At 58.9% G+C, this 26,210-nt stretch overlaps 12 protein-coding genes across 12 annotated transcripts; 3 read left to right on the forward strand and 9 right to left on the reverse strand.

The window, feature by feature from the left end:
- Nucleotides 1-235: 235 nt before the first annotated feature.
- TRAVEDRAFT_161360 (ubiquitin-specific protease) lies at nt 236-1,504 on the reverse strand. The gene is made up of 5 exons (XM_008036276.1): nt 1,433-1,504; nt 834-1,382; nt 733-775; nt 530-679; nt 236-467 (listed from the first exon to the last, which is right to left on the reverse strand). Exons 1-5 carry the CDS (start codon nt 1,492-1,494, stop codon nt 300-302), a joined length of 972 nt encoding a protein of 323 aa, XP_008034467.1. The 5' UTR covers nt 1,495-1,504; the 3' UTR covers nt 236-299.
- Nucleotides 1,505-1,721: 217 nt separating this feature from the next.
- TRAVEDRAFT_69296 (SOH1 family protein) lies at nt 1,722-2,516 on the forward strand. The gene is made up of 3 exons (XM_008036277.1): nt 1,722-1,936; nt 1,989-2,108; nt 2,163-2,516. The coding sequence occupies exons 1-3, from the start codon at nt 1,734-1,736 to the stop codon at nt 2,266-2,268; spliced, it is 429 nt and encodes a 142-aa protein (XP_008034468.1). The 5' UTR covers nt 1,722-1,733; the 3' UTR covers nt 2,269-2,516.
- Nucleotides 2,517-2,833: 317 nt separating this feature from the next.
- On the reverse strand, nt 2,834-4,758 carry TRAVEDRAFT_161366 (TPT-domain-containing protein; the record flags this gene model as incomplete). The annotated part of the gene is made up of 7 exons (XM_008036278.1): nt 4,562-4,758; nt 4,316-4,504; nt 4,023-4,111; nt 3,534-3,972; nt 3,335-3,474; nt 3,074-3,273; nt 2,834-3,019 (listed from the first exon to the last, which is right to left on the reverse strand). The coding sequence occupies exons 1-7, from the start codon at nt 4,741-4,743 to the stop codon at nt 2,834-2,836; spliced, it is 1,425 nt and encodes a 474-aa protein (XP_008034469.1). The 5' UTR covers nt 4,744-4,758.
- Nucleotides 4,759-5,626: 868 nt separating this feature from the next.
- Nucleotides 5,627-7,309, forward strand: TRAVEDRAFT_62833 (uncharacterized protein; the record flags this gene model as incomplete). Its single annotated transcript, XM_008036065.1, has 6 exons — nt 5,627-5,715; nt 5,780-6,169; nt 6,230-6,502; nt 6,569-6,641; nt 6,698-6,814; nt 6,910-7,309. 6 exons carry the CDS (start codon nt 5,627-5,629, stop codon nt 7,132-7,134), a joined length of 1,167 nt encoding a protein of 388 aa, XP_008034256.1. The 3' UTR covers nt 7,135-7,309.
- Nucleotides 7,310-8,237: 928 nt separating this feature from the next.
- Nucleotides 8,238-10,708, reverse strand: TRAVEDRAFT_56309 (uncharacterized protein). The gene is made up of 7 exons (XM_008035806.1): nt 10,557-10,708; nt 10,456-10,504; nt 10,356-10,401; nt 10,185-10,287; nt 9,952-10,105; nt 9,378-9,478; nt 8,238-9,319 (listed from the first exon to the last, which is right to left on the reverse strand). Exons 1-7 carry the CDS (start codon nt 10,605-10,607, stop codon nt 8,591-8,593), a joined length of 1,233 nt encoding a protein of 410 aa, XP_008033997.1. The 5' UTR covers nt 10,608-10,708; the 3' UTR covers nt 8,238-8,590.
- A 570-nt stretch (nt 10,709-11,278) lies between these two features.
- On the forward strand, nt 11,279-15,145 carry TRAVEDRAFT_43511 (uncharacterized protein; the record flags this gene model as incomplete). Its single annotated transcript, XM_008035666.1, has 14 exons — nt 11,279-11,285; nt 11,335-11,537; nt 11,623-11,735; nt 12,250-12,563; nt 12,630-12,841; nt 12,896-13,055; nt 13,127-13,347; nt 13,404-13,485; nt 13,535-13,655; nt 13,708-13,972; nt 14,024-14,191; nt 14,248-14,480; nt 14,545-14,760; nt 14,824-15,145. The coding sequence occupies 14 exons, from the start codon at nt 11,279-11,281 to the stop codon at nt 15,143-15,145; spliced, it is 2,637 nt and encodes an 878-aa protein (XP_008033857.1).
- Nucleotides 15,146-15,324: 179 nt separating this feature from the next.
- TRAVEDRAFT_43512 (acetolactate synthase) lies at nt 15,325-16,524 on the reverse strand (the record flags this gene model as incomplete). Its single annotated transcript, XM_008035667.1, has 4 exons — nt 15,325-15,425; nt 15,476-15,920; nt 15,975-16,170; nt 16,235-16,524. 4 exons carry the CDS (start codon nt 16,522-16,524, stop codon nt 15,325-15,327), a joined length of 1,032 nt encoding a protein of 343 aa, XP_008033858.1.
- Nucleotides 16,525-17,201: 677 nt separating this feature from the next.
- Nucleotides 17,202-18,632, reverse strand: TRAVEDRAFT_43513 (uncharacterized protein; the record flags this gene model as incomplete). Its single annotated transcript, XM_008035668.1, has 1 exon — nt 17,202-18,632. One exon carries the CDS (start codon nt 18,630-18,632, stop codon nt 17,202-17,204), a length of 1,431 nt encoding a protein of 476 aa, XP_008033859.1.
- A 731-nt stretch (nt 18,633-19,363) lies between these two features.
- Nucleotides 19,364-20,464, reverse strand: TRAVEDRAFT_43514 (uncharacterized protein; the record flags this gene model as incomplete). The annotated part of the gene is made up of 1 exon (XM_008035669.1): nt 19,364-20,464. One exon carries the CDS (start codon nt 20,462-20,464, stop codon nt 19,364-19,366), a length of 1,101 nt encoding a protein of 366 aa, XP_008033860.1.
- A 941-nt stretch (nt 20,465-21,405) lies between these two features.
- On the reverse strand, nt 21,406-22,602 carry TRAVEDRAFT_17644 (uncharacterized protein; the record flags this gene model as incomplete). Its single annotated transcript, XM_008035290.1, has 1 exon — nt 21,406-22,602. One exon carries the CDS (start codon nt 22,600-22,602, stop codon nt 21,406-21,408), a length of 1,197 nt encoding a protein of 398 aa, XP_008033481.1.
- Nucleotides 22,603-23,879: 1,277 nt separating this feature from the next.
- Nucleotides 23,880-24,603, reverse strand: TRAVEDRAFT_112561 (OsmC-like protein; the record flags this gene model as incomplete). Its single annotated transcript, XM_008036279.1, has 4 exons — nt 23,880-23,939; nt 23,997-24,187; nt 24,253-24,409; nt 24,472-24,603. 4 exons carry the CDS (start codon nt 24,601-24,603, stop codon nt 23,880-23,882), a joined length of 540 nt encoding a protein of 179 aa, XP_008034470.1.
- Nucleotides 24,604-25,224: 621 nt separating this feature from the next.
- On the reverse strand, nt 25,225-25,957 carry TRAVEDRAFT_113913 (OsmC-like protein; the record flags this gene model as incomplete). The annotated part of the gene is made up of 4 exons (XM_008036280.1): nt 25,225-25,287; nt 25,394-25,578; nt 25,642-25,798; nt 25,850-25,957. The coding sequence occupies 4 exons, from the start codon at nt 25,955-25,957 to the stop codon at nt 25,225-25,227; spliced, it is 513 nt and encodes a 170-aa protein (XP_008034471.1).
- Between the last annotated feature and the right edge of the window lie 253 nt (nt 25,958-26,210).

The raw sequence follows: 26,210 nt of genomic DNA on the forward strand, positions 1-26,210 counted from the left end.
TATGGCTCGAGCGCCAGCGGAAGAAACAGCCTGAGAGCGGGATAGCCACCATGCCCGGCCCCGTGGATGGAAGCGCAGCACACCGAGGTCATCACGGGCTGCGGAAGGATGTGCAACACTCACCCTGGCAGCGGTGCGTATCGTAAGAGTGTGCCTTGCTGCGTCGAAGGCCACCGGGGGCTCTAATGCGGCCACGCGTTCTTTCTCGAGCACGGCGGATTCTCTCCGCAGGTCCTGGAAATAAACGGCAGGAAGATCGATAGCGGTGGCAGTAACAAGAAGGCACAGCATAAAGAAGGTCAATCCTCGTCCATGAGGGACTCGCCCTTCTTTTTCCTCTCTATTCGCTCCTGGAGCGCCCTCTTCGCGCCCTCCTTCGCGCCTTCCAGCTTGCCCGCCTTCGCCATGCTCAGGAGCAGAGCATGGATGAAGCCAAGGTAGTTGTGCCTACGCAGACTGTTCTCGAACTATGGTGGGGCACATCAGTAGCCATTCGCCTCGGAGGGGACGCGGTGTGCGCGAGACTTACCGCCCATCGTTCGCGTTTCGAGTTCTCGTTCGCAAGCTTTACGACCAACTCCGCCGCTTCAGATTGACGTCCAGCCGCTTGAAGCTGGGCCAGCTGCTCTTGCAGGCGCGGCACTGGATCATCGCGAACCGCGAGTAGACTGAATTCGAGCTACGCGAGTGTGAGAGTTCGGCATTTCCGGCAAGTACAAAAGTTCTACTCACAGCACCAGCGGGATAGGTGGCTATACGGGCCTGGATTACATCCCTGCGTGATGAATATGCGGTCAGCTCATCAGCCGACTGTAAATATTTTTGGCAAGTACCTAGCCTTTGCGACCCATCCCTCGCCACTGTCCGAGAATGCACCGTGATTCACCGGTGCCTCCTTGAGGCCGTCCATCTCGTATACGGAACCCGCGTAAGGCTGATACACGATGAAATGGTACGCGTCCTCCGAGGTCTTCGCGAGATCCAGGCCCTCGAGAGAAATAGCGGAAGGTGGTGACAGCGCATTATGCGCTTCACGCAGCCAATCAGAACTTGTGATAGCCATGCCGCTGGTCTGAGGATCCATCCCCGTGGTGAATTCGAGAAGTTCCGCGAGTTGCGGTCCCTTCGTGAGTCCGGGGATATTTCCGATCGCGTTCATGACAGCGAGCGTCGCGCACGCGTTGTTGACGACTTGGTGCGCGAAGAAGCCGGGGAACTCGGGGTCGTACTGCCCTCCGCTGGACGGCACGCTCGATTCGCCCGCGACCCATTTGAACAGGAAGATCAGGGCGTGGAGAGGCTGAAGTTCCGCAAGAGACTCAGAGTCCAACGAATACAAATCATCGACAATCAGCGGCACGCCCAGTGTCTTCAGTAGTTCTCTGTGACTTCCGTCAATTCAGACTCTCCCGGGTCGGAGTTGTGCTCGTACGTGAAGACTCCGGGATCCGATTCGGTAAGTTGCCAGCCGCTGGAGTCGTCGTCGGCAGACATGGAGTCTTGCTGGGCTGGGTAGGCAGACGAAAGGTTGTGGTGGCGGGAGACAGAAAGCAACGGCGAGCTCGCGGGACCCGGGTGCCACGGTCTGACGCGTCGCGCCCGTCACGTGGCCCCTCCACAATTTAGCTGTCCCAATCGGGTGCTTTGTTTGGCAACAGCCTCCGATCCAAACAACCGCTTCTCGAAAGCCACCACCATTCGGCTCTGCCGTCTCCGCCCCACGTGGCTCTATCATGTCGCAGCCGGAGCCTAACCCGGACCTTCGCAGCGCCAATCGGGCACGCTTCGAGCTCGAGCTCGAGTTCGTGCAGTCGCTGGCCAATCCTTTCTATCTCCATTCTCTGGCCCAGCAAGGGATCCTGAATCAGCCGGCGTTCGTGAACTTCCTCAAGTACCTCATGTACTGGAAGGAAAAAGACTACGCACGCTTCATACTGTGCGTAAAGCCCTTATGAACTCTCGGTTCATGCTGATAACTCGTACCGCAGCTATCCACACGCACTGCATCACCTAGAGCTCCTGCAGCATGCGCAGTTCAGGACAGAAATAGGCAAGGACGAGTGGAGAGAGTATCTGAACCAGAAACAGTTCGATCACTGGCGAACATGGTGAAGCCTATCCCGCCGGCCTCTCGTCGAAATTTCGCTGACATGCAGCCGTAGGCGCGACCCCAGTCGGATCCAGGCGGCGACGACGGCAGCGACGGACTCACAGCCGCAATCTGCTGTTTCAGAGACGCATAACGTACCAATGACGAACGGGGCATGAACCCTGAGTCTTCGAGGCACTGTAATCCCACGTTGGCGCTCCAACTTGAACGCGCTCCCGACATGCCAGCGCTTGTGGCTAGATCGAGGCTCAGAGTTGTTGCGCCCAGAGAACACCTCTTTCTCTACAGGCTGCTGAAGACATGCTGTCTTTTACGTGTGGTACATTTCTAGAAGTTTCTCAGCATCGCGCGCGCGTTGTTTTGAAGACGCTTCATATAGATTGTGGTTGGTGGTGGCCGGGACAGGCTCTCATCGGTCTTTGTGCCGCCCCTATATGCGATGCATAACGTTCTCAGACGGAAGCTACCGTCCAATCAACGTTCTGGAAGCACTACGCCGGCGCCCAAGTGCCGAATCGCAGTTTGGCTCTGTTACGACACTACTTCTCTCCGCATCGACAGGGTCTCCCCTACTTTGCTCAGCATCGCGCCTGCAGCCTTCGGCCGATACGCTCGTTGAAATGCACACTAGGATCGATACGCTCTTTCACCGAGACAAAACTGCTGATAAATTATCTCTAAGCTCTCGGGGACCCTGTCGGACGTCATTACAACCTAACGATACTACGTATGTCCACGCCCTGCGTCGTCCCAAACCCGATGCAAGGGCTCCGCGCCATCGTCTGAGTATGGCGGCGGTAGAGAGTCTGTCCGTACGGCCTTCACAGGCATCCCCGCCGACTCCGCCTCGTCCTCCTCGTCCTCCACGGAAAAGAGGAGCTGCTCCTCCGCGAGCCGCCCGTCCGCGTGCTGGCGGTTACCAGTTAGAACACCTAAAGGACACGTCTGCGCCACATTACTCACATGCCGACGCTCGGCCTCTTCTGCATCTTCATCGTCCAGGGGCCCATCGATATCTTCCGTCAGCCGCTGCATCTCGCCTGCCTCGAGCGCGATGTCCCCACAGGCGACTTCTTCCACCGGCAGCGGGTTCCCATGGGGGTCGAGCGCGATGTCCGTGTTGATCGACCGCTCGTATTTGTGCCACGTGAAAAGACCAATACCTGTGGCATTAGGACGGCGGGTTAGCGTTCTGCGTGCACGGCGAAGAGCGTTCTTCCGTACCGCACGCGGTAATGGCGACTCCGGTGATGTTCAGCGGCGTCAGCTCGTCGCCAAACAGCCACGCTGCGCATATGATGGTGGTCACTTCTTTCGCAATACCGGCGATGGACATCGGGACGACCCCGGCGCGCTGGATGATGCTGTCACGAGAACGTGTTATCGGACGCCGCGCGAGCGGAAGATAGAACGCCGGACGTACTAGAACTCGCTGAGGACCATACAAAACGCGAGGACGCCCGGGCTGAACAGGAAGAACAGGGTCTTGAGAGTCTGTTCCGGGGTCGCGAAGAACGGGCTGCTGAAGACTTTGGCCCAGCCATCGACAATCGCGGATGTGATGGCGAGGGAGACTCCCATTATCGGCGCTAGCCAGAAGAGTGTGGCGGCGGGGTTGCTCATTCCGACATCCTTGCTTCGTAGAAGCAGTTGTGTGAGACTCCACCGAAGACCGCCGAGAGCGCTAGCGCTAGTAACGAGAAGGAAGCCCGAGAGCACGAAATGGGTCTCGGTCGCGACCATGAGGAGGACGCCGATGCAGATGAGGACGATGACGCCGACCAGACGGAGTGAGAAGGTCTCCAGCCGAAGGAGGAAAGCGAACGTTAGCACGAATACAAGTGAAGACGACTTGCACATCGCTGCCAGGAGTTGTGAGCCGAAGTGTAAAATGGTGGTGGAGTCGACTTACTGTAGAATGATAGTGTGATTAGTTTGAGGGATAAGTTAGACAGGCCGATGTCCAAGCCGGTGGCAATGCCCGTCGGAACTGCTTTGCGCCTGCGAAGCTTATGAGAACCATTTCATCGTTGGAAGTTCCTGGCCCTGTTTGGCAATGTTCTACACACGACGGGGGCGCTGGCCCCGCAGCACGGCACACGCGCGCCCATCAGAGCGACCATTGATAGACCCAACAACGACAAGCACTAAACCGCACTTGTCGTCGTTGGGCCAAGGATGTTTGAATAGCTGGACGCAACTTACAGGTAGTCTCCGCGGGAAGGGCTCTGGGCTGGCCGGAAGCGCCCTGGCATCGTGTACCGCAGCATGGCTGCAAGCAAGAACTGCACCCACATGTGGATGGTGGTGACAAAGAGCGGTGACGGAAAGCCGTAGTGTTCAGGCGAGAACATCCACTTGTTGTACACAGATATCAACGTGGCAAAGAAGAACCTGCGGGAGCATGTTCAGAGCTGCTCGGGGAGCATAGGTAGTGTGTACTGGGCCTACCATGATGCTATAAACAGGCAGTTGATGAGTGCGTTCCTCCACCATAACCGTTTCTTCTCCGCCAAGGACGCGATGTGAACGGCATGTTCGAGGTCATCCATGTCTCGCTCGCCATCTTCAGCGCGGCTTAGCGAGCTGAGACGGGCGGAGCCGCTGGAACGGTGCTGTCCTGAGCTCAGCATGTGTTCGGCGATCGGGACATGAGGGTTCGTAGCACAAAGTCACGTTTCCTGAGATCCTCTGCTGGCACCCATCTCAGATCAGATCGGGCGCCTATGTACCTTCTCCGTCCCCATTAGGACTGGATATTCACACGCCTTTGACAGGCGCCCACACTCGCCTAGTGGCCGACTGCCTCGGGGGAATCGGCCAAATTCACACCTACCACTCTTCCGCCACCGAACGTGAGGCTGGTTTACGAGCCTAACCTACCACGAGCCTCGAAAATATTCTCATCTGCACCCATCCCTTGGTCAGTCAGGCGTGCCCAATTATTTGTGAATTTTGCTTATCCCATCTTCCCAGGTTCGACCGCTACTTTCGATTGGAAATGCGCACATTCTGACTCCGAAACATGATAGGCGGCGACTCACTCGGACGCAGTCTGCGAATCGAGCGGTGTCGACCGCTTTTTCAGCGGCGGTGCACTCGACAATGCCAGGAAGAGACGCGTTCTCCTCGACAGACGGCAGCGCGCTATAGCATTGGACCTCGCGGCCACGGGCGGCGTCCAGCGTGATGTCTCGCTGATGCCTGCCGCCCCATCCGCTCAGGAACATCGCGCGTGGATCGTGCTTTTTCGTGGGCACTTGAGAGGGCACAGCAATGAGCGATCGTACGGGGGCTGCTCGGCGCTGACGCTGAAACTTTGTCGTCGCCGAGTGCCTAAGCGTTTCACGTTTGCTGACGCTTCCTCCCGTCTTCTCCACGGCGCTTTCCGCGAACATGATCTCGATTGTCTGCTAGCGCTGAACATGCGAAGCCCTACGGTCGATACGCGGGTCTATAAAGACAACATGTCTTTAGCGACCGCGCCACTCCCCTACACACATATCCCTCCTCACCATGTCCGACATCGAGTTCGTCATCGAGGCGCCACAGTCCGCCCGCCAGAACAAGAAACGTCCACGGCTCGTGACCTCTTGCGACCACTGGTGAGTGTACTACCAGCCCCAATGCGTACCGCCACTAAACCTTTGCTGCTTATGCTGGCCCCAGTCGCGTCAAGAAGATTAAATGCGTCCAGCAACCCTCCACGGGCAAATGCGAGGCGTGCGCCACGGGGCGTCTCCCCTGCCTCTATCGCGACCGCGAGCAGTACTTCGCAGAGAGGACTCGTATGCTCTCGGGGGCCACCTCTGCCGTCTGTGACGCCTCAGAGGTCGATCACAGCCAGGCCCAGCTATCTGCTATCAGCACATCGAGTTCCTCGGGCAGCAGCTCTTCCCGCCCCTACACCCCCCCAAGCAGCGTATCCCCAGCAACGACCCCCGATCGCTCATATTCACCCACGCACTACCCGCATATGGACATGAACGCCGTGGACTTCGATCAATATCATGCCTTCTCTGGTGGACTGGGCGAACAGGCTGTGCTGCCACAGACGTGGTATGTGTGCTGCGCAGTTTAAGACGTCTACTGCGGCTGACAATGTGGCCGTTTCCCCAGGCATGATCCTGTACAGACGTCCCAATGGTCACCGAACGGTGCCGGGACCCACCTCGGGCTCCAGACACCTTCGCCGTTCTCCTCGAACGGCCTCTTCGACCCCAGTGACCCGACCCAGCCTCATCCGAATCTCATGATGGACTTCGTGCCCGCCTTCTTTGACAAGTTCGGCGCAGCATACCCATTCCTGTCCTCGAGGAATATATGCGACCAGTTCTTCCGCCGCAGGCTCTCGCCACTGCTAGCCAACAGCATTGCGGCCTCCGCAGCCAGGTTCGTTCTCCCATTCATTTGCGTCTTGTGGTCGCCGTACTGAATGTATACGGCTGCGCGGTCTAGGTTCAGTACCGTGTCAGAAATACAGCAGATTGGACCGGCGAACGTTGCAAACGTGTACTGTCAGATGGCGAAGGTAATCATTTCTCGGCTCCGTCGCACGGGTCAATGGAGAACTCATCGCGCGTCTAGAGCCTTGTTCCACAGAACGGAACACCCGCCAGCCTGGACGCGGTCCACGCTCTCATTATTCTGTCCTGCGTCGAATACAAGCGCAGCCGGCATGCAATGTTTCTTGCATATGCTCGAGTACGTACCCATCCCCCTCTTCGAAGTCCCGGCGGTTTCCACCGACCGCCCGGACTGCCCCCGAGCGTTATTCACGTTGCTCGTCGCCTGCGCAGACCGCAATACGTCAAGCCACCGAACTTGGCATTTCCGAATCCATGCCGCCGCCCCTCACGCACGTCCTCGACCCCGAGACGGCACACATCCTCCAGGCGACGCTCCACAGTATTCAGCACCTGCGCCGCACAATCTCCGCGTCGCCCTTCGTCGCGCCCTCACCAGCACCTTCGGCCGGTACGAGCACCCGCGCGTCATGGGGGCACCTCGGGCCACGGTGCTGACATGCCACAGGTGCGCTATTCTGAGGACGGCCTGGCGTGTCTCGGCGTGCGGGATCCACGACGAACACGAGCACATGCGCCTGATAGCCGGCCCGTCCTCTCTCGCAGACGGTGCGCGACGCATTCACCGGTCTCAAAGCCGGCTACGTCGGCCTATGCACTACCTGCGATCCCGCCCCCGCACACGAAGGAAGCTACGGGCTCTCGTCACGCTACTCATGATATTTCCCGGTCGGCCGGCCGTCTCGTCTCGACCCTACTCTCTGTCGTATCACATCCGCAAGAACTGTATCCATGATCCCGCCCGCACCCCTAATCGTCGGCCGCCCGTCTCAGACCCCGTCGGACGGCGTGCTGTTGTACAGTGTACATACATACTACTGCATGTCGATACCCGTATACCGATCATACCACGCTAGCGTCATCAACCTGCTGCGCAGTGCGCACCCGCGGTCTCACCCCATCCCGCACGCGTGACAAAGCCTCGACACTCGCCGTGCCGACCCCGCCCCATCAAAGTCCGCTGGGCACCACACATCGAAATCAAAAACAGAGGGCACGGAGCCGACATGACGAGGCCGCACGGCGCACGCGGCCGCCACATGGGATACGCACACCCCCTTGCTGCCGCGGCCGCGCGGACCACCATTTTGCGCGACCTGAGATCGGCGGGCCCGGGAACTGGAAGCCTGTTCGCATCGGCGGGCCATGGCAGATGCACCTGCCCCTGGGCCCGATGCTGTTCGGTGGCACTGCCCGGCATCCCCGCGTCCATACGTTTTCCGGTCGACACGGAAGTGTAGCTATGTGCAATGAAGAACGATGAACTGTCAAACGGAGCGTCGAGCATCGTCGCTTTGCGGTTACGCCAGGAACTGGCCTACGGGGGCGTATCATTCGAAGTCAAGAATTCGGTGGGTATCAGCTCCATCTTCAGGCTCGTGGCCGTATCATTATGCGCACAGTCCAGATCCGCCTGCGTCCTCTGTGGATCTGGCATGGAGGGGTCACGAAGCTGCGCAGCAACCGTTCCGCCAACGGGCCCGGGATCACGTACAACAGGGACGATCTTTAGAAGCATGTACAAGTCCTGCAAACTAGGTTTTCGCATAAGTTAACAGTTATCCATTACTGCCCGCCAGGCACATCCTACAATACCTACTTAGACGTACACAGCACGATGGGCCGGAACGGATACGAGACACACGATCAAAACGTACATGGGTGCGGTGTGCGCACCTATTCAAGAACAACAACACGTACCATAGATGGACAACATTCTCCCACTGCCACACGCGCGGGCCGTCCCCCTCGTACACTCGAGTCTCATCCGCACCCGTCTTCCAGTCTCAGATTTGCAACGTTCCATCGGGCATCCTCCGCATCCAAACTTCCAAAGAACCTGCACGCATCGGAACGACGAAAGGCCCGCACACCTGATCGCGTCCTGCGCCGATCAGTACCTGTAGCTCTGCCCGTACCGGTCGCGGTCGTAGTCGTCGTACCGGCTGCGGCTCGACGACCGATGACGATGGTGCCGGTGGTGGTGCCCGCTGGAGGCACTGGAGTCCCTGCGCGACCGGTGCTTCGAGATGATCACCGTCGAGCCCGCGGGGGCCACCTGTCCATCGGGGAGGACGATACCCCCGCCCGCACCGTACTGTTGCGCGCCATACTGCCCGGGGTATTGTCCGGCACCGTATTGGCCTGCACCGTATCCCGGAGCGGGGTATCCTGGCGTGGCCTGCGGGTACGCACCGGCTCCGTAGGGCGCCTGCACGCCGTAGGGGTTAGGCGAAGCTCCGCCGTAGGGATTGGGCGACGCGCTGCGGTATCCATAAGTCCCTCCGTAGCCTGGGGCTGCGCCATAGGACCCTGGGATGCCTGGCGCAGCGCCGTAAGAGCCTGGCATTCCTGCGCCGTAGGGTGCCGCGGCGCCAGGGATGGCACCAGGGATGGGCATTGGGGAACCGCCAGCGCCGTAGGGAGAGCCGAGCGGGTCGCCATAGCCGGGGGCCCCGACACGGACTACGGCGGGGGCGTTGAAGGAATTGTGGCGACTGCGACCACGCCGGCCGGAGTATCCCTCGTCGTATGCATACGCGTCACCAGTGTTGGAACCGCTGTAGGAGGAGCCGTATCCGACACCTCCGCCGCCGCCTCCACCACTAGTCCAGCCGAAAAGCTACGTGGAAACGAACCTTTGGTAAGGAGCTAACTAGCTGACTACGGAATGAACTTACCCTGTCTGCAAGAACGTTCGCGGCAGAAGCGGATGCCTCACAAGCAGCCCTCAAGCCGTACGTATCCTGAGGCCTTCCAGAGTATTGCCAAAGGCGTTGCGCTGTAAACAAAAATTAGAGTGAGCTTCTCATTTCACTACAGGAGCGTAGGCAGGTCCAAAACCGAGTGGAAATGCACGATGAATACGTTTCTTTCAATCACAATCCAGATACTTATTATTTGGCAGGGGGGATACTTCAAGATCAAAGCAACGCTGTACTTTCATTCCCGATGCAGGCTGATCACATCTCGCTATGCAGGCTCTCGCTACCGCCGTGGTACCATGTAGGCAGTATCACACCGCGTATAGCCAACCCGTACGTGGCCCATCGCATCGCGGTTCCCCTCTTGGCTGCGAAGACTCTCAGGCGTGCGCTAATGTGCATTTCAGGAGATCCGGAAGCGCAAACAGTGCTTTCGGCCCTTGACTCACGCGCGCGCGCGCTTGCCGCTCACCACATGAGCGCTCCGAGCTCAGCTGCTCCGAGTTCCGAACAATCCGCCGAAGCCTAGTCAGAGAAGAGAAGGACGTACTCTCAGCAATCGCCATTCCAATCAAGCCTTCCCGCTGCAGTTCCCGATCCGCGCTGAGGGGCTCATACAGGAAGGAGTTGTGTTTCCAGGTGCGGTATGCTTCATATGCGGCGGCCGCGCCGATATCCGCGGGGAGGAGCTGCTGGAGCTGGACCTGTGGTGCGAGAAAGACCGTGAGTCGTGCGCGGGGGTGGAGCCTGTATAACAGGGCGGGTGACAAAAAAGAGGCTCACCATCCCGCTATAGATACGGCGATGCCAATGCCGCGCTTCGTGGTGGCCGACACCCATGCCCAGGATATCCCTCAATCGTACCATGATCGACTCGTAGAGGGAGCTGGTGAAAACAATCGTTGACCACGGTGTGAGTATGTCAGCCGCGATGTAGGCCGGTGAGCGACTTACGGGTCGGGATTGAGGGCGTGTGCGTTATAGAAGTCGGATCCCCGCCCTAGTGTGGTGAGTGAGCAGACGGAAGGAGAGAAGACAGAACAGTGCGGCTGACATGACGGCTGAGGCTGGAAAACTGGCTGAGGCGGAGCACCGAACTGGAACTGCACGGAACCCTCAAGGCCTGCTCTGCGCGCGATTAGACAAAGAACGCACCTGCGAAGTCCCCCAACCCGGCATTTGCGACTGGTAGTAGTTGTAGGCCATCGCTGAGGAGGAGATGAGAGTCAGAAGCAAGAGGCAAAAGCTGTCGAGTGTGAGAAGAAAGCGGTTGCTGGGCAGGCTCGGTTGAGTGGCCAGAGAGAGACTAGCGGCAAGTCATCTGCCACAGCGCGAATCGCAGCATCTTATACTGTCCCGTGACGTCACGCTCTTGGCCGTTTGTTTGTTCTGCCGCAACGCCGGCCATGACCGGACCCTCGTACGTGTCGTCGGGGAGGCGGAGGCGAAGGCGTGAGGTATGGGGGCCCAGAGAAGTCGAGAAGTTTCATCTCCGGAGGTAATAGCAACTGGATTGGCATTTATGCAGGCAGGTCACCCAACCCGAGCTTGAGGTTGACTGTGTCCTGAGTTCAGCTCATGGAGAGATAGATGCGACTGCCAGGCATGGAGAGAAGACCCAGATGCTCAGAGACTACCGTTCTTTGAGAAACAAAGAAGAGCAGACAGCACGCGGATGGACGAGGGCTGGGCATGAGGTGGTAGTGGAGAAAGAAAGAGTACGCCTCGCGGACGGAACGGGAGGAGTGTCACTCGCGATCGAGATCTGCTATAAATGGGCGCTTACTACAGGGACGCGCTCTCGCGCGCGTCGACGGACACAACGCGGCTTTGATCCTCCTCCTTTCTCCTCCCGGCGAGACCCATGCCCTGCTCGGATGTCTGGTCGGTCTCACACAGTCTTTGCTTTGCCCTTTGGCTCACAATCTAGCAGACTATGCTGTCTTCGCACACCCCGACTTTGACCCGAACGACTACGCGAACGCTATCCTAGCAGGGGAGCCGTACCCTCCGCAACCCGGCAAGCCCAAGCCTGCGAAGAGCACAGGCCTTGCCCCGGCCAGCGAAGATGTCTCTGTAGCCATCTCCAAGCTTACGTTCAGCCTCGACGATGTGGAGAAACAACTCAAGAACGTGGTGAGCACCCCTCCTGCTTACCGGCACCTCACTCCTGTGGGCCTGGCTGCGGGAATAGCATGATGACCCTTTCGCCACGGTATAGGTTACCACGCACCACGAAGATCTTCTGGTGCAGGCTGCCGGAGTCTCAGACCTCCAGGGCTCACTCGGGTCTGTCCGGACCGGCCTGAACGAATTGGATTCGTCTCTAGAAAAGTGAGCGTGGCGTTCAGTGACGCAAGGCATCCCCCTCGCGATTTGTGCCCTGTTTCTCTGGGATGCATTTGGGAGATCTACACCGCTTCTTCGGTGCGCCATACGGGTTCTCACTGCGGTACACGATGAACGCACAGTGAGCACGAGTGTCGGCTTCTCACATTCAAAGCGCACCACTCCGAGCCGCCGGGATTTGGCGGCATATATGCGGCCCCTTTCAGTGAACATGTCGCAGCTGCTGTGGTGGCTCCTAATTATGTTTCAAAACATAATATACGCGTTGCTCGGATCACTTGCGAAACGTCATTCGACCGCTCAGCAGCTCCGATGTCGACCCTGCAGACAGAGGCGTCGCCGTCTCGTCACTCGTATATTACGTTCCGCTATCTTGTCAGACTGTTCGACAGAACCCAACTCGCACTCGTGATACTTGGTGGCGTCAGTGTTCGTGTGAACGTATTCTGACTGCTTCATACACGACCTTTCGAACCTATACTCACCGCCTCACTCACAGACTCCGCCTGAAGATACGCGTTCCTTACCAGTCTCTTCAGACACATGTATCCAAGCTCGAACGTCTGCAACAAGCCTCGGATATTCTCCGGCGCACCTCGCGTTTCGTCATCCTCGCTCGTCGGCTTGAGTTGCAGCTGGCTGAGATGAACAAGGCCGACGGCCCCGAGTCCGAAATTACGAAGGCGAAACCACAAACGAATGGCGCCTCGAACTCGGGCCCTGGGGCTCGGGCAGAGACGCCAGTGACGCTCGAAAGCGAGGACGAGAAGGAGCGCGCGATTGCAAAGGCCGCGCTGACGATTGCCGAGTTGAGTTAGTGTTTCTCTCCCTCGTTATCGTCCGAACCCCGCCGCGAACCCTCGCTGACACTTAATATAGCTGCGCTGCTTGACGCGACCAATGAACTCCCTACCGCGGGCGCCCCTCGCGATGGCCAGACCGCAGGCGAGGACAGTGGGAACGACGCTGGAGAACGTGTGCCGTTAAACTCGATCAAAGCAGTCGCCGCGCATCTCCCGTTCATCGATGCAGCCCGAAGCAAGGTCACCGCGGACATGGAGGCGATGGTCTTCACCGGCCTGGCTACTTTGGTAAGCCCATATCCCTAAGCAACCGGTGGTTGCGCTGACCGGGCTTCTCCGTAGAACCAGTCCATGCTTGCGAGTTCTCTCCAGACAGCACATAATCTCCGCGTACTGCCGGATCTCGTGCAGAACTTGGTCAGCGACTTGTCAGAAGCTGTGGAAGGCCGCATTCGGTCCGCGTTCGACTTGACGCGAATATCCAAGGACATCATGACCAAAGGTCAGTCCCACGTCTCCTTCGCGCAACTTCGCGCATTTCCACACGTGGTATGCTCACACACATGTGCGCAGACTCCGCGTCTCTTGGCCAAGGTCTGCTGTACAAGTCTCGCGTACGGACGGAACCTACGAGCGTGACCGCACCTCAGTGGACTGCCGCACTATGGGGTAGCCTTGAGAGCCTCATCGAGGAGATGGCAGACTGCTGTATTAAGGTGTACACACTCGAAAAGGTGCTCAGGGTGAAGCGGGATCCAGTCACAGACGTTGTTTTCCTGGACGAGGCTATGAAGGTGAGAGAATACAAGGGAGTAGCGCGGGAGGTGGGAAGCTCAGTGCGCTTGTGCAGGTTCTCGAGAACAAGCCAAGTACCACGTTCTGGGCTTCCCTAGGACGCTCGCTGGAAAAGCACGCGCGCGACGCAGCGAAAGGTACGTCAGGGCCCGCTCATACCTGTCCAGACCCTCATTCAAATGCCAGGGTCGAGCTTCCTCCAACAAACTCTCAGCACAGGATATCCGAGGTTGCTCCGCCTGTTCCACTCGTTCTTCACCAAGATTGCGGTCCACACGGATACAGTGTATACTCAGAGTCAGCAGAGGTCAGCCTTCACCACCCATTATCGGTCATTTGCGCCTGACAACGCCCCCCAGTCCGGAGACTATCCTTGTTCTGCGCGCACTATCCAACTTCGAGTCTCTCTACCTATCCCGCTCCTCGAACCGGTTGAACGAGACCGTCGGCCAAGCCTTCTCGGGCGGAACTCGCGCACCTCCTGGCACATCCGAGGGCGTAAACATCGCGCGCGCGGTCGCAAACGAGCTTGATTCGGCGAAGTTCGACCCACTCCTTGTGCAATCTGTTGCACGGTATGCGGTGTCGAGCCTTGAGCTTATGCTCACACGCGCGGACAACTTGGTCAGTCGTTTCGAGATTCTCAGCCAGCGCAGTGGTTAATGGTGTCACTAGAAATCGAGAGACCGCACCGCAACGAGCCTCATCGGGCCTGTCGCGTCCCCGCCGCAGGTACTGAACGCCTCGCTCGCGACGTGTGTTTACCACACATGGTCCCGTTTGGACAAACTACGGGAAGAATACCCAGAGAGCGTCATCTCAATTCTGCGACCAGTCGTTACGGTACATGTCTTCCTATCTTGGTTACAACGTCCCCTTGACTTTGTCATGTTTCACAGAAGCTACACGAGACGTTCGAGCGCGTTACGGACCCACTGCTTGCCGCGATCCGCCGCGAGCTTGGCGCAATCATCGCGAAGCTGCACCGGATGGACTTCAGCGACAACGTCGATCCCATGGCAGCAATGGGCGGCGGCCCAAGCCCGTACATGAAAGACCTCATCGAGAAGCTCGCGTTCGTCAAGAACGAGGTCCTCGCGCAGTACAACGTGCCCGACGTCAGTCGCCAATGGTACGTCCCCCTCCCCCTCTTGCCACCCCTGCGACAGTGGACAGAGCAGCTGACCTGGTGGCAGGGTGATCGCGACGGTACGCTTTGTGATCAAGACGTTCGTGCTGCACGCGTCGATCGCGAAGCCGCTCGGGGAGAGCGGGAAGCTGCAGCTCACGAGCGACATGACCGAGCTGGAGTTCGGCCTCAGCGCGTTCATGGCCGATAACAAGGCGCAGAGCAAGCGCGGTGCCGACTGGGACGCCGTTGGCGCGGACTACCGCGCCTTGCGTGGCATGCGGTGCGTTCCATCCCCTCTGCATCCCCTCCTCACGAACGGTGAGGCTGACTGGATGTAACGCAGACAGCTGCTCTTCCTGGACAATGCGGGGCTCGCCTCGCCCAGGCACACCGCGGGCCTGCCGCCGCTTATCGTGCTGCACCACATCCTTGTGCGCTCGCCGATCACGCTCCCGCACGCGCTGCACGGGTGGGCGGAGGCGGAATACGTACGCTGGGTGGAGGAGCACTCCGAAGAGGAGGCGTGGACGCTCGTCGACGGGGACGTCACACACTGGGAGAAGATGGCGGAGGCGGAGGGCGGTGACCCCAGCGCCGCGGCGGAGTATGTGCAGCTTGCGCGCACAGTGCTGGAGAATACGCAGGAGAACGGGGCGGCCGCATGAGCGGCGGATATTTATTGTGTGGATACCGTTTTTGCTTTGCTGTCGGAATATAGTAATGTTTGTTTGAAGAATTCTCAGGAAAACCAAGCCTACTTAGAGAAATGACGACGCGATACAACCCTGAAGTCGCAAACATAGATCCGTGCAGTACTTTTAGTGCAAATCGAGAGCCCTGGAGCTTAACCAGGGGGGAGCAGGCTGGCATCAACCACTCCGCCGTCCTCAGACTCGTCCACATCTTCCGAGTTCCTGATCGGCGTACGCGGCATGACCATGAGACCTGCGCGCCGTCAGCCTCCGCACTCCCTTCTCCAACGCAAACACACTCACCAGTACGCGCCGACTCGAGCAAGCCGAACGGCTTCAGGAGCGCGAGGAACGCCTCTACACGCTTCGTCTTCCCGCACATCTCCACGATCACGCTGTGCTCGCTCACGTCCACAATATGTCCGCCAAACTGGGCGGACAGCACCTGGATCGCCTGCAGATGGTCGCTCTTCAGACGCAGCGTCTGGCTCGGGGTGAGCGGCGCGGGGATATGCGTCGCGGCGTCCGGGTCCGCGGAGTGCTCGAAGTGCTGCGCGAGCGCGGCCTCGCGCTCGAGCTTCGGGTCCGTGGGCTCTTGTGCGGGCTGGTGGCGGCGCGGTTCATGTGTTGGGCCACCAAGCAGCTGCTCCTCGACGTACTCGGGGCCGAGAACGGACACCTTCGCGAGGAGGAGCTCGCGCTCGATGCAGTGCGTGTCCGTGTAATCGAGCACGGCCCACACGGGGACCTACGCAAAGCATGGTTGGAAGGGGATATACGGGGAGAAGAGGGGGATACGCACGAGGTCCTCAAGCTGCCTACGCGCCTGCTCTACAACGCCGTCCTGCCCGCGCAGGACGATGCACATCCGGGAGAGGTCGCGGATCTCCGTGCGGCACACGACCAGGGAGTCGATGTTGAAGCCGCGACCGGCCAGGATACCGGATACGCGGGATAAAACACCGGGCTCGTTCTGCACGAGGCAGTTCAGCACATGCCTGGGCACGCGAGGCGTGTCAGTGCTAGAACAGGGACGGGGGAGAGGTAGGATGCAAAACGCACTTCTTAAACGGCTGCAGACTCGGCGGCGGAGTGTTGTAGAGAATGTTCGTGACCGCCTCCTCAGCAGACCTCGAGCGCGGGAGGTCCATAGACGGCAGCGGTGGTGGGCGCTGCCGCAGGGTGCGCTTGTACTCGAGAGCAGAGGTAGAGTCATCTATGGGTTTCGGTGGCTTTGGCGCGTTGTCTGCCTCTTGTCTCCTGAGGGACGAGGAGAACGCGCGGGGCTTAACCGTCGCCCTGGCCGCCACTACGAGGGGTGTGCGCGCCGTTCTGGCAAAGATGGTGGACATGGCGAACGACGAGGAGAAGGAGGTCGTGGTGGGAGAGAAAGCGCCAACGTTCCCCGCATTTTCATGAGCAGCTCTACTCCCGAGTCACTGCTACTCCTCGCACGTGATCGCTACTCACCCATTCCGGAATTTGAGCGCGTCGGCTCTCCGCTGTTTCTCCGATGTTGCACTCGCGAAGGGAGATCATCCTCTACTTAGTAAATTCCGGAGGCTCGTGAAGGAGAATCCGTACTCGTTTTCCATTCAAGGTGGATTGTAACCAGGCATACTCGAGGATCTCGTCGCGTGAAACATACAAATCGACTCGAACGCAGCCATACAAACATAGTGTAGAATATCAAGATATTTGATATATATATCCTAGGAGCCGGTGGCTGGGGTGAGTGATCTTTCCACCTCACCAAGCTTTTGGAGCGACTTTTATTTGCCCGCGTGTTTTGACTCTCCTCATGACTCATTCCCTCGAAGTTTGGGTGCCAGTCTGTCAAGGTACATACAGGTGCATACAAGCTAAGGGCAGACAAATGCAATACTATAGAGCAACATTATCCGGGCAGCGATGCGATGCTTGGTAATATGTATCTAGAGAGCAAGGTTAATACGATATTGCTATGGACTATGATGAATGTCACGCACCACATACCAGGCCGCCAGGCGGTAGATGGACGAGCGAGGATCTAGAGAGATTGAACCACTGAGCTCGAGGACGACGGCGATGGAGTGTCCCCCGGGTTCCCCTCGCGAGAATCAAGCCTGGACACCGACGTTCCGCTCCCGCTCCAGCCTCCCGCCTCATCTCTGCTATCATGCATCCTCTCTAGCCACCGTCGGCGAGCCTGCCTGTAGTAGCTGTAAAACGATCCTTCCCTGGGTGCTCCCGCCTCCACCGCTGCGATGCCCATAGACTCGCAGCTGCGTTCTATCTGCCTTAGCACATCCATCCTGTGATGATGATTCGCCCACGCAATTCCACAGCAGCCGCATGTGTAATCGAAAGGTCCGGGGCCTGGCTGCACCAGAAGATAGCGCACACTGGGATACGCGGATACTCCGGGGGTCACGATCAGTTCGGACGGCGCGCCGGGCTGCCAACCGTTGTTGTTGAGCATGCCGTGCGGTTGCTCTGGCTCGACCCGTAGCCCGACCGCACTGGCGATATCTCGGAGGTAATCGTCCGCGCGCGACATGCCTAGATGTGTGACACAGGGGGCATGAGTGAACCAGAGCGGGAGGCAGACTCCGCCGCTGCTGCGATGGAATGCGGGTGCGAGGTACAGGTGCGTCATTGTGGGAAAGAGTGGCTGGCTTTTTGACGGGTCTATGTTCGATGGGATGAGCGTGGAGGGGTCTTCGAGACCTACGAACGTCGCTTCCAACAAAGTGGGTAGGGGGCTCTCGAAGATGGGCAGGTTTAGGGCGCCGCCTCCGCCATAGGAAAACCCGGCTTGCACCACGAGAGTCACCAGATCGGGTGCGACTAACCGGAACAGCGACTGCGCCTCGCTGAGGTACTCTTCATAGGTCGCTGGGCCTAAGGGCTTCGAGAAGTTGGCGGCTGGGATGCTCAAGCGATATGGGAGAGTGGCTTGGTGGTCACGACGGCTGGCGGAGCGACGACGTAACTTCTGCATGGCCGCCGCACAGTACCGAGAGATAGCGAGGGTCGATTTCTTCCAGATACTGGGCCGGACATTATGTTGCCGTGGTTGCAGGGGTACTATAACGAGAGGATCGCTGAAGTACAAATTGCCATACGCTAGGGGACTCGGAGCCGGCTCAAGCGAGCGGAAGTGTGCTAGTGGCCAGGATACCGCGGCACCATCAGTATTGCGCGCCTCGAACTCCAAGTCTGTGACAGGAAACGCCACATAGAGGTGCTGAATGCGAGGCTTGTCTCCATGCGCGGGGTCGCACTCGCGCTTGTACAAGGCGACGAACAGCTGGAGGCGGTGGGGGCTTGCGATGAGGGAGACGGAGTGAAAGCGGCTCGTGCGCGCTGCCGCGCGGATGCCCTTCGACACGAGCGAGAGAGAATGGCCGGTATATCCTCCATCAGTGCATGCGAGCTCGAATATCTGCTCCAGGGTTTCCAGCGGGAGAGTGTCCATGGGCGCGAGGGAGGAGGGGCGACGTACTGCAAGTGGTAATATTGTAGGACTCGGAGTCGCAACGAGTCGAGTCGTGAGCGATGCTTTATGGTTTAGAATAAGCGCACAGCTCCTCAGGGTGTGCGAACTGATAGTTCTCACATGGCCAACTGGACAGTGCTGTAGTACCTCGGGAATCCCTGTATCACAGTCAGCTGGCAGATCCGTAATTCGCCAGGCTTCTGGCATAGCCCCAGAGAATAATTCTAGACGCATACCTCACAGTGCTTTAAGAGTGAGCATGCAAATGCCAGCCATTTTTGCGAAAGACCTGTATAGATGATGGAGGGATGAAGAGAGAAGAATATTCTGCTCTAGTAACCACATCAGCACGCGTACGCATCGGGTAGCCGGCCCGTCAGTGAAATAGTATCATTTGTACGCATCTTCCTTCAAATTTAACGTATGTACATCAGGGTACGAGTACACACAAGCCAAGAACAGACATATGTCTATACTGGAACAATAGTATCAGGATTCCAGATAGTAGTGTTATGTTGAGTATGACGGCGTAGAACAAAACTCGAAAGCAATGCGATGGTCCTATGCACTTTCATGAGAATTACACGTATCATATGGGAGGGGGCTGGGTAGGCGAAGGGGCGTCAAGATACCGCTGAGCTCGAGGACGATGGTGATGGAGTCTGCTCTGGGTCCCGCTCGCGAGAGCCGTGCCTCGATACTGACCTCGCCTACCCGCTCCAGTCGCCCGCTTCATCCCTGCCGTCGTTCATTCTCTCCAGCCATCGACGGCGAGCCGGCTCGTAGTAGCGGAGGAACAGCCCATGTTCAGGTGCTTTTGCCTCAACGACCATGACACCAGCCACCTCACACCCACGCTCAATCTCCCTCAGAACTTGCATCCTAGAGTCATAAGCCGCCGCAGCATCCCCACAGCAGCACATGTGACATGCGGGTCCCGGGCCTGGCTGCAGTAGAAGGTGGCGCACGGTCGGATACGCTGGCACGCCAGGCACTGTGGTCGGGGTTGACGGTGCGCCAGGATCCAAAGAGTCGTCATTGAAAGGCCACATGCCATAAGGGTTCGGCTCAGGCTCGACCGGCACTCCGATCGCACTGGCGATAGCGGCGGCATGGTCGTCTGCGCACGATACGCCCAGGTGCGTGACAAAGGGGGCATGGGTGAACCAGAACGGGAGGGAGAGTCCTGAGTGCCAGGTCGAACACAAGAATGGGGGGGCGATGTACAGATGCGTCACCGCAGGAAATAGCGGTGCGGCAGTCGTCCCGTCTGTACGTGATACGAGCGTGAGGGGTTGTGCCACCCCAACGAACGTGACCTCTAGCAAGTGAGGGAAAGGATGTTCGATGATAGGGAGGTCTAGATCGCCTGCACCGGAAAACCCGCACTGCACGACGAGAGTCACCAAGTCGGGCGTGATCAACCGGAACAATGTCTGTGCCTCGCTGAGGTAGTCCTCGTAGGTCGTCGGACCTGGGTGGTTGGCGATCGAGATGCTTGCGTAGGACACCGCTGTGCCATTTCTACTGGTGGCCTCTAGCTGTTCGTGCTCTGTGACGGGAAACGCCACATGGAGATGCTGGATACGAGGCTTATCCCCGAGCGCAGGGTCGCACTCGCGCTCGTAAAGTGCGACGAATAGCTGGAGATGTCTCGGGCTCGCGATAAGGGAGATGGAGTGGAAGCGGGCCGCACGTGCTGCTGCGCGGATGCCCTTCGATACGAGAGAGAGAGTATGGCCTGTATATCCTCCATCAGTGCATGCGAGCTTGAATATTTGTTGCAGAGTTTCCAGCGGGAGAGTATCCATGAGGCGTGAGGGAAAAGGGAGCGGCGTACTGCAAGTTCTCCAAGCTGTGGGAGTCGCACCGGCAGCTCGAGCCACAAGCTTTGTTTCATGGTTGTCATATGGTTGCGATAAGCGCACAGTTCAATTGGGAAATCAGCGAAATCAGCGCTTCGACATGTTTGCTCGGCGCTCACATTCTCCCATATCCATCATTCAGTGGTCGAGAACTTCCCTGGAATCGCAGTCAGCAGACCAGGTGGCCCAATCTGTGAACATACCATAGAAGAGAATTGAACGCGGAACTCTGATATCAATGTGTTTCCAGACAAACCATCACTCACTAGTAGTGTTTTCGGAGCGAGTCCACAATATGCTAACCAGCTGCCAGTGTCAAGGAAATATTTCGAGGATGGATGTGGACGAAGAGACTCAAGAGAGAAGCGTTTCGCCTCTCGCGTCGTGTTCACGAATGTGGCATGAATCTTCCGGCCCGCCGGTTCCGCCGAGTGACTATGATAATGGAACGGTCGTCGCCGTGGCACACCTCTAGATCTTGGCAACTCGGGCGATTTCCGCCACGACCTCTCGCACATCTCTCCCGAATACTGTAGCGACTCAGTCGCGCCCAGTCGCGATCGCCTCAGGCCGACCACACATCGAGACTACACCGCCGTCCTGAATTAACATCGGACTGATGTCCAGCGCCGAAAGTCAGGCTATGTACTGCCATGTGGCAGCGGGATGTATCGGCGGTGGTCCCAGACGAATTTTCAGACTGGTTTGGAAAGGTGACGCCCACGTACGCATCGCCCGGATGCTCGGGCATGTTCGCAGGCACAAGGCTCTGTCGCGGCTATGATTTCGAACGCAGTCGTGTACTTATACACACATAGTACGGGGTATCGAGGTGTTCGGCCGCCCATGATCCGGAATCTGGTGAGTGATTTTACTATATCACGAAGCTAGTCGAAAGAGAAGACAGGGGGCTCCTCCACCACCAGATCGAGGGAGACGACCATATCCGCCCAGCAGCCCGCCCCGTCGCCATCCTCCTCAATCCTCTCCAACCACCCCTGGCGCGCCCGCTCGTAGTAAAAGCCAAACGCCTCCACCGCCGGTGCCGCCACCTCGACAACCTCGACGCCCGTGGCCTCGCAGCCGCGCACCACCTCCCGCAGCCTGCGTTGTCCGTGCTCGTAACCATCCCACGCGTTCCCGCACGGGGCATTTATCGGCCCGCATCCTATCTGCAGCAGGAGATGTCGCACGCTGGGATACGTCGGCACCACCGGGGCCGCCGGGTCGACCGGGGACGGAGAGTCCAGCTCCGAGTCGTAGTCGTAGTCGTACAACCCGAGCTTGACGCGCACCCCCACGGCGCGCGCGATCTCGTCGACGAAGTCGTCCGCGCCCGACACGCCCAGGTGCGCGACCTGCGGGGCGTGTGCCGCCCACAGCGCGAGCTCGAGCCCGCGACCCCAGGGCGGCACGACGTACAAATGCGTCATTGCCGGGAAGAGGGGCGGGGCCTGCGTCCGGTCCGGGGAGTCTAATAGGTCGGATGCGAAGAGGGTGCGGGGGTCTGCCACGCCGACGAACGCCGCCTCTCGTAAGTGCGGAAAGGGATAGGCTATGACGGGGAGATGCAGCGCGCCCCCGGCGGTAAAGCCGCATTGCACGACGAGGGTCGCCAGGTCGGGGGCGGCCAGCCGGAACAGCGTCTGCGCCGCACGCAGGTACTCCGGGGAGGCTGTCGGGTCCGATGAGCCATCCGGGTCTACGGGAGAGGGCGCGGTCGAAGGCGAGCGCCGTGGCGGCGGGGAGACCGAACGCGCCCGGCGCATCCCATACATCCCAGCCGGGACGGTATCGTCGTCCAGCCGCGATATGCGAGGAAATGCCACATGGAGGTGCTGGATGCGGGGCTTGTAGTACCCGCGCGCGGGGTCGCCCTCGCCCTCGCACTCGCGCGTGTATAGACGGACGAACGCGTGGAGGCGGCGCGGGCTCGCGGCGAGGGCGACGGAGTGGAAGCGCGCCGTGCGCGCGAGCTCGCGGACGGCCTTGGACACGCGGGAGAGGGCGTTGCCGGTGTGTCCGCCGTCGGTGCATGCGAGCTCGAATATCCGCTGGAGCGTTTCGGGCGGGAGGGTGTCCATGAGGGCAGGAGAGGGTGTTTGGTCGACGGGAACGCGAGGAATCGCTTCAAGGCAGCCTGTAAGCGTGACTCCGTGAGGCGGTTCGACGGACTGATTCGAACTGATCCCTTGCAACTGGCTGCGTTTGGATAGATCTTGAGATGGCGCTGACGCTCACCGTCACAGCGCAACAGTTTGATAGCCAGGGCCTCCTGCACCAGACCGCAGTGTATGTGCATATCATTCCGACAGAGCATCGTTCCTGATACAGTGCGGTGAGCGTGAGTTGACACCTACTGCCACTTGATATATTCACTTACATGGCTTGTCCTGGTGTTGACGTTTTCCCAACGGTGCTCCGAGCCACCCAAGCCCTACTAGTATGCGCGAGTCAGTACACCGGTACCGCTCGCTGTGGTGAGGTTGACAGCCTGGCTCCGTTCTCCTCGATGTCCGAGTGGGAGGGGCAGCACATAGTCAAGGTGGACCTGGTACCAGGTTTCCGCTCGAACCACTTGCGGAGTATCCCACGCCAGTCTGCGCACGGTGTCATGTTGCTGCCATCTAGGATGTTGATCAGCGAATTTGCGCTGCCGCCGAGAATGTGGACCGGCGGTACGAGCTGCTCGCTGTTCAAAGCCTCACCTTTATACCAGCATCACAGGTTCTCTCGGACGACCAGGCCTAGGAACGACTGCTGTTTATCACCCCGAGCGTGGTCATGAGGCTGGTTCAAAGCGAGCCTATCTCACGACCACGCCGCAGTGTGGCGGTGGCAAGTACTGGCACACGTTGTCGAGCGCGCCAACGCCGCTGCGCCTCCGACTCCATGTCTCTCCACGATGTGCTCCTGCCTAGCTCCCTGGCCAGGCCGAGCGTCATCTATGACACCGTCCTCAGCTCACTGAACCACGACCTCGCCTCGAAAATCACTTCGTTCAAGCCCTCAACGAACAATGCAATGAAAAGCAATATTGCAATACAGCGACCAAAGTCCCGTGTATGAATATAAGAAATTCTACAATACATCTTGGGTTTGTGTTTCGTAAGTACAGTATACAGAGTCCTTCGGCATCATAATATACAACGCTTCTCGTTAACGGGCATTAAGAGTCGTAACAGGTAGCAAGCCGGCCATCACTAGGCGCGACGAGTCCGGGGTGGTGGTGGTACAAGTCCGTGCAAACGACGGAGCGAGCGCTGAGGGAGCGACATCGGAGGAAGCGACGTCGGCGATATCGTACACACGACGCGACGTGGGGTTGACGTCAACAGACGCGGGTCGGTGCGCGAGGCGTTTAGACCTTCGCGACGGTGACCTCCGCGCCGTGTCTCAGCGCGCGGCTGTACGGGCAGAACTGCAAGATAACCCATTAACATCGTGCCACAATAGCATCAAGAAAGCAAAAACACACATCGTGCGCCGCGGCAATGACAGCATCGTCATTACAGCCCTCAACATTGATCTCGACCCGCAGGCCGAAGCCGTCGATGTCGGGCTCGGACGGATGCCCGAGGAACACGTTCGCCGTGACCTTCGCGTTCTCCGCGATCTCCATCTTGTTCGCGCGCGCAGCCGCAAGCTGCAACGCCCCAAGGAAGCACGCTGGGAAGATGCATACAGGTAAGCAGCTGCATCACAGGCCGCGAGGACCCATCTAGAATGCTCACAAGAGTAGCCCATAGCAAACAGCTGCTCGGGGTTCTGGCCGTCGCCCTTGCCGCCGGTGACCTTGGGCATGGCCATCCTGAGCTCGAGCGGCGCGTCGCCATTGGACTTCACGGTTCCGTTGCGGCCGGGGCCCTCTGCGGTGGCCTTCGAGAAGTACTGATCGGGGACGGTTAGGCTATGACGTCACGAGTACGGAGTCGAGGAATATATGAGCTTACCACGTGGTCCTTGAGTGTGAGGATGCTTCGCTTGTGCACGGCGCCGGGCTGGAGGCTCCGAGCATAGCGGACGCCGGCGCCGGTGAGGACGCGGTGGGAGAGGGGGCGGAACACGGCCTGGGTGGGGTGCATGGTGGGCAGGCGGGGGTGCGGTGATTACGATGGGGTGACGTGGGGATTAGAATGGAGAGCTCGATAAGGTGCGGTCGAGGTAAACTAAGTCGGCGAAGTCGTAAAGAGGGGCGATACCGAGACGGAGAGCGAGGGACCAGGGTAGCAGGGTTGAGGTTGAGTTGGAATGGAACAGAGCAAGGACAGCGCTGGGGGGAATCGTGTTGTGTGAGCATCGTCAGCGAACTTTCCCCGGTCCTATATACCGTGCCTAGCGTCAGCGGGGAATGCCATTGCTGGGCAACACCGACTCCAGCAGAAGCTCCAACGTCGTGCCAAACATTTGCGCAGTCAGGGTGTCATAGAGGCAAACGGAGGAAGGTGCCGCGGCGCCTATGTCATAGGCATCAAAACATTACGTCGGTCCACTCCGACGTCGCTCCCGGGCCGACCACCACCCCGAACTCAACAACCTGCAACCACCATCGTTTGGACACCGTTTCCCTAGGCGCGCCGGTCGGGCTAACGTTGGGACATGCCGCGTCGCCGGCACCTCTCACACTCTCATCAACACATGGATTACTGAGCTTGCCGTCACCTATGGGGCACTTCTGGGGTCTACATCATCCGCGACGCGTCCAACTACTGTGCCTTGGTGACGTTCACCACAGCGCCATGGGCGAACGCGCGACTGTATGGGCAGGCCTATCATGGAGTGAGCTCTCGGGAAACTCCATAGGAGGCTGTCCGAAACACTCCGAGAGGGTGCGGGTGTGGCCATGGTCCGGGAGCTTATTGGAAGTGCGCTTACCTTGTGGCCCGCCTGAATGAGCTCCATGTCGTCTATGCCCTCGACCTGCAGGTCTACCTGCAGCCCGAAACCTTCCATGCCGTCCGGCTGGCCAAGATGGACCTGGGCATGGACCGCGGCGTTGCGCGCCGCATCTGTCTTGCCGGTCTGGCCGGCGACCATCTGCAGGGCGCTGAGCATGCAAGCTGTGTGGTGCGTACCCAATGTTCATTCGGGGATGATAGGTGAAGGCGAGGGATGATGAGCACCTGCGTAGCCCATGGCGAGGAGCTGTTCAGGGTTCTGCCCGTCGCCCTTGCCGCCGAGCGACTTGGGCATGGCGAGGCGCAGTTCGAGGCCGCAGTCGTCGTCGGATTTGACTTGGCCATTTCGGCCTTGTCCGCGCGCGGTGGCGTGGGCCGAGTACTGGTTCTATTGAGGGTGCTGTTTGGCATGGACGGCGCTGCATAGACGTACTTTGTGGTCCTTGATGGTCATCAATGAGCGAGTCGCGTGGATGATCGCAGAACGCTGAATGGCTCGGTTCGCGTGGCGAGCGCAGGTGCGAGAGAGGAAGGCAGACATCTTGGTGGGGGAATGAGTGGGCGGCAGGCGAGGTCGGCGAGCGGGGAAAGGAGGGACGTCGACGATGGACAGCATATAACCATTATAAACGTCGCGCGGTGTGACGGGGAAGAAACTGACGTCGTTCACGCGTAGGCCTGTCCCTTCGCGGGAGCATCGACAGGGCGGCATCGATCGACTGAGCAGGGTCCTGTCTCAGTATGGTGCGCACATGCCTATATGCGGCCACTGACATGGGCACCCTCAGCAGGTC

This window comes from Trametes versicolor (assembly GCF_000271585.1).
Source record: "Trametes versicolor FP-101664 SS1 unplaced genomic scaffold TRAVEscaffold_2, whole genome shotgun sequence".
In the NCBI taxonomy this organism is placed as follows: Eukaryota; Fungi; Basidiomycota; class Agaricomycetes; order Polyporales; family Polyporaceae; genus Trametes; species Trametes versicolor.

What these genes read in the sequence shown, in the direction of transcription:
- TRAVEDRAFT_56309 (XM_008035806.1), bottom strand. Translation starts at nt 10,607, where the DNA reads ATGGCCTACAACTACTACCAGTCGCAAATGCCGGGTTGGGGGACTTCG. An exon ending in CACGCCCTCAATCCCGACCC is followed by an intron (nt 10,288 to 10,355) that starts GTAAGTCGCTCA and finishes TGTTTTCACCAG; the next exon opens with CTCCCTCTACGAGTCGATCA. An exon ending in TGGAATGGCGATTGCTGAGA is followed by an intron (nt 9,479 to 9,951) that starts GTACGTCCTTCT and finishes TTTTGTTTACAG; the next exon opens with CGCAACGCCTTTGGCAATAC.
- TRAVEDRAFT_161360 (XM_008036276.1), bottom strand. Translation starts at nt 1,494, where the DNA reads ATGTCTGCCGACGACGACTCCAGCGGCTGGCAACTTACCGAATCGGAT. An exon ending in GGATGGGTCGCAAAGGCTAG is followed by an intron (nt 776 to 833) that starts GTACTTGCCAAA and finishes TTCATCACGCAG; the next exon opens with GGATGTAATCCAGGCCCGTA. An exon ending in CGAAACGCGAACGATGGGCG is followed by an intron (nt 468 to 529) that starts GTAAGTCTCGCG and finishes GCCCCACCATAG; the next exon opens with TTCGAGAACAGTCTGCGTAG.
- TRAVEDRAFT_69296 (XM_008036277.1), top strand. Translation starts at nt 1,734, where the DNA reads ATGTCGCAGCCGGAGCCTAACCCGGACCTTCGCAGCGCCAATCGGGCA. An exon ending in GACTACGCACGCTTCATACT is followed by an intron (nt 1,937 to 1,988) that starts GTGCGTAAAGCC and finishes CTCGTACCGCAG; the next exon opens with CTATCCACACGCACTGCATC. An exon ending in TTCGATCACTGGCGAACATG is followed by an intron (nt 2,109 to 2,162) that starts GTGAAGCCTATC and finishes ATGCAGCCGTAG; the next exon opens with GCGCGACCCCAGTCGGATCC.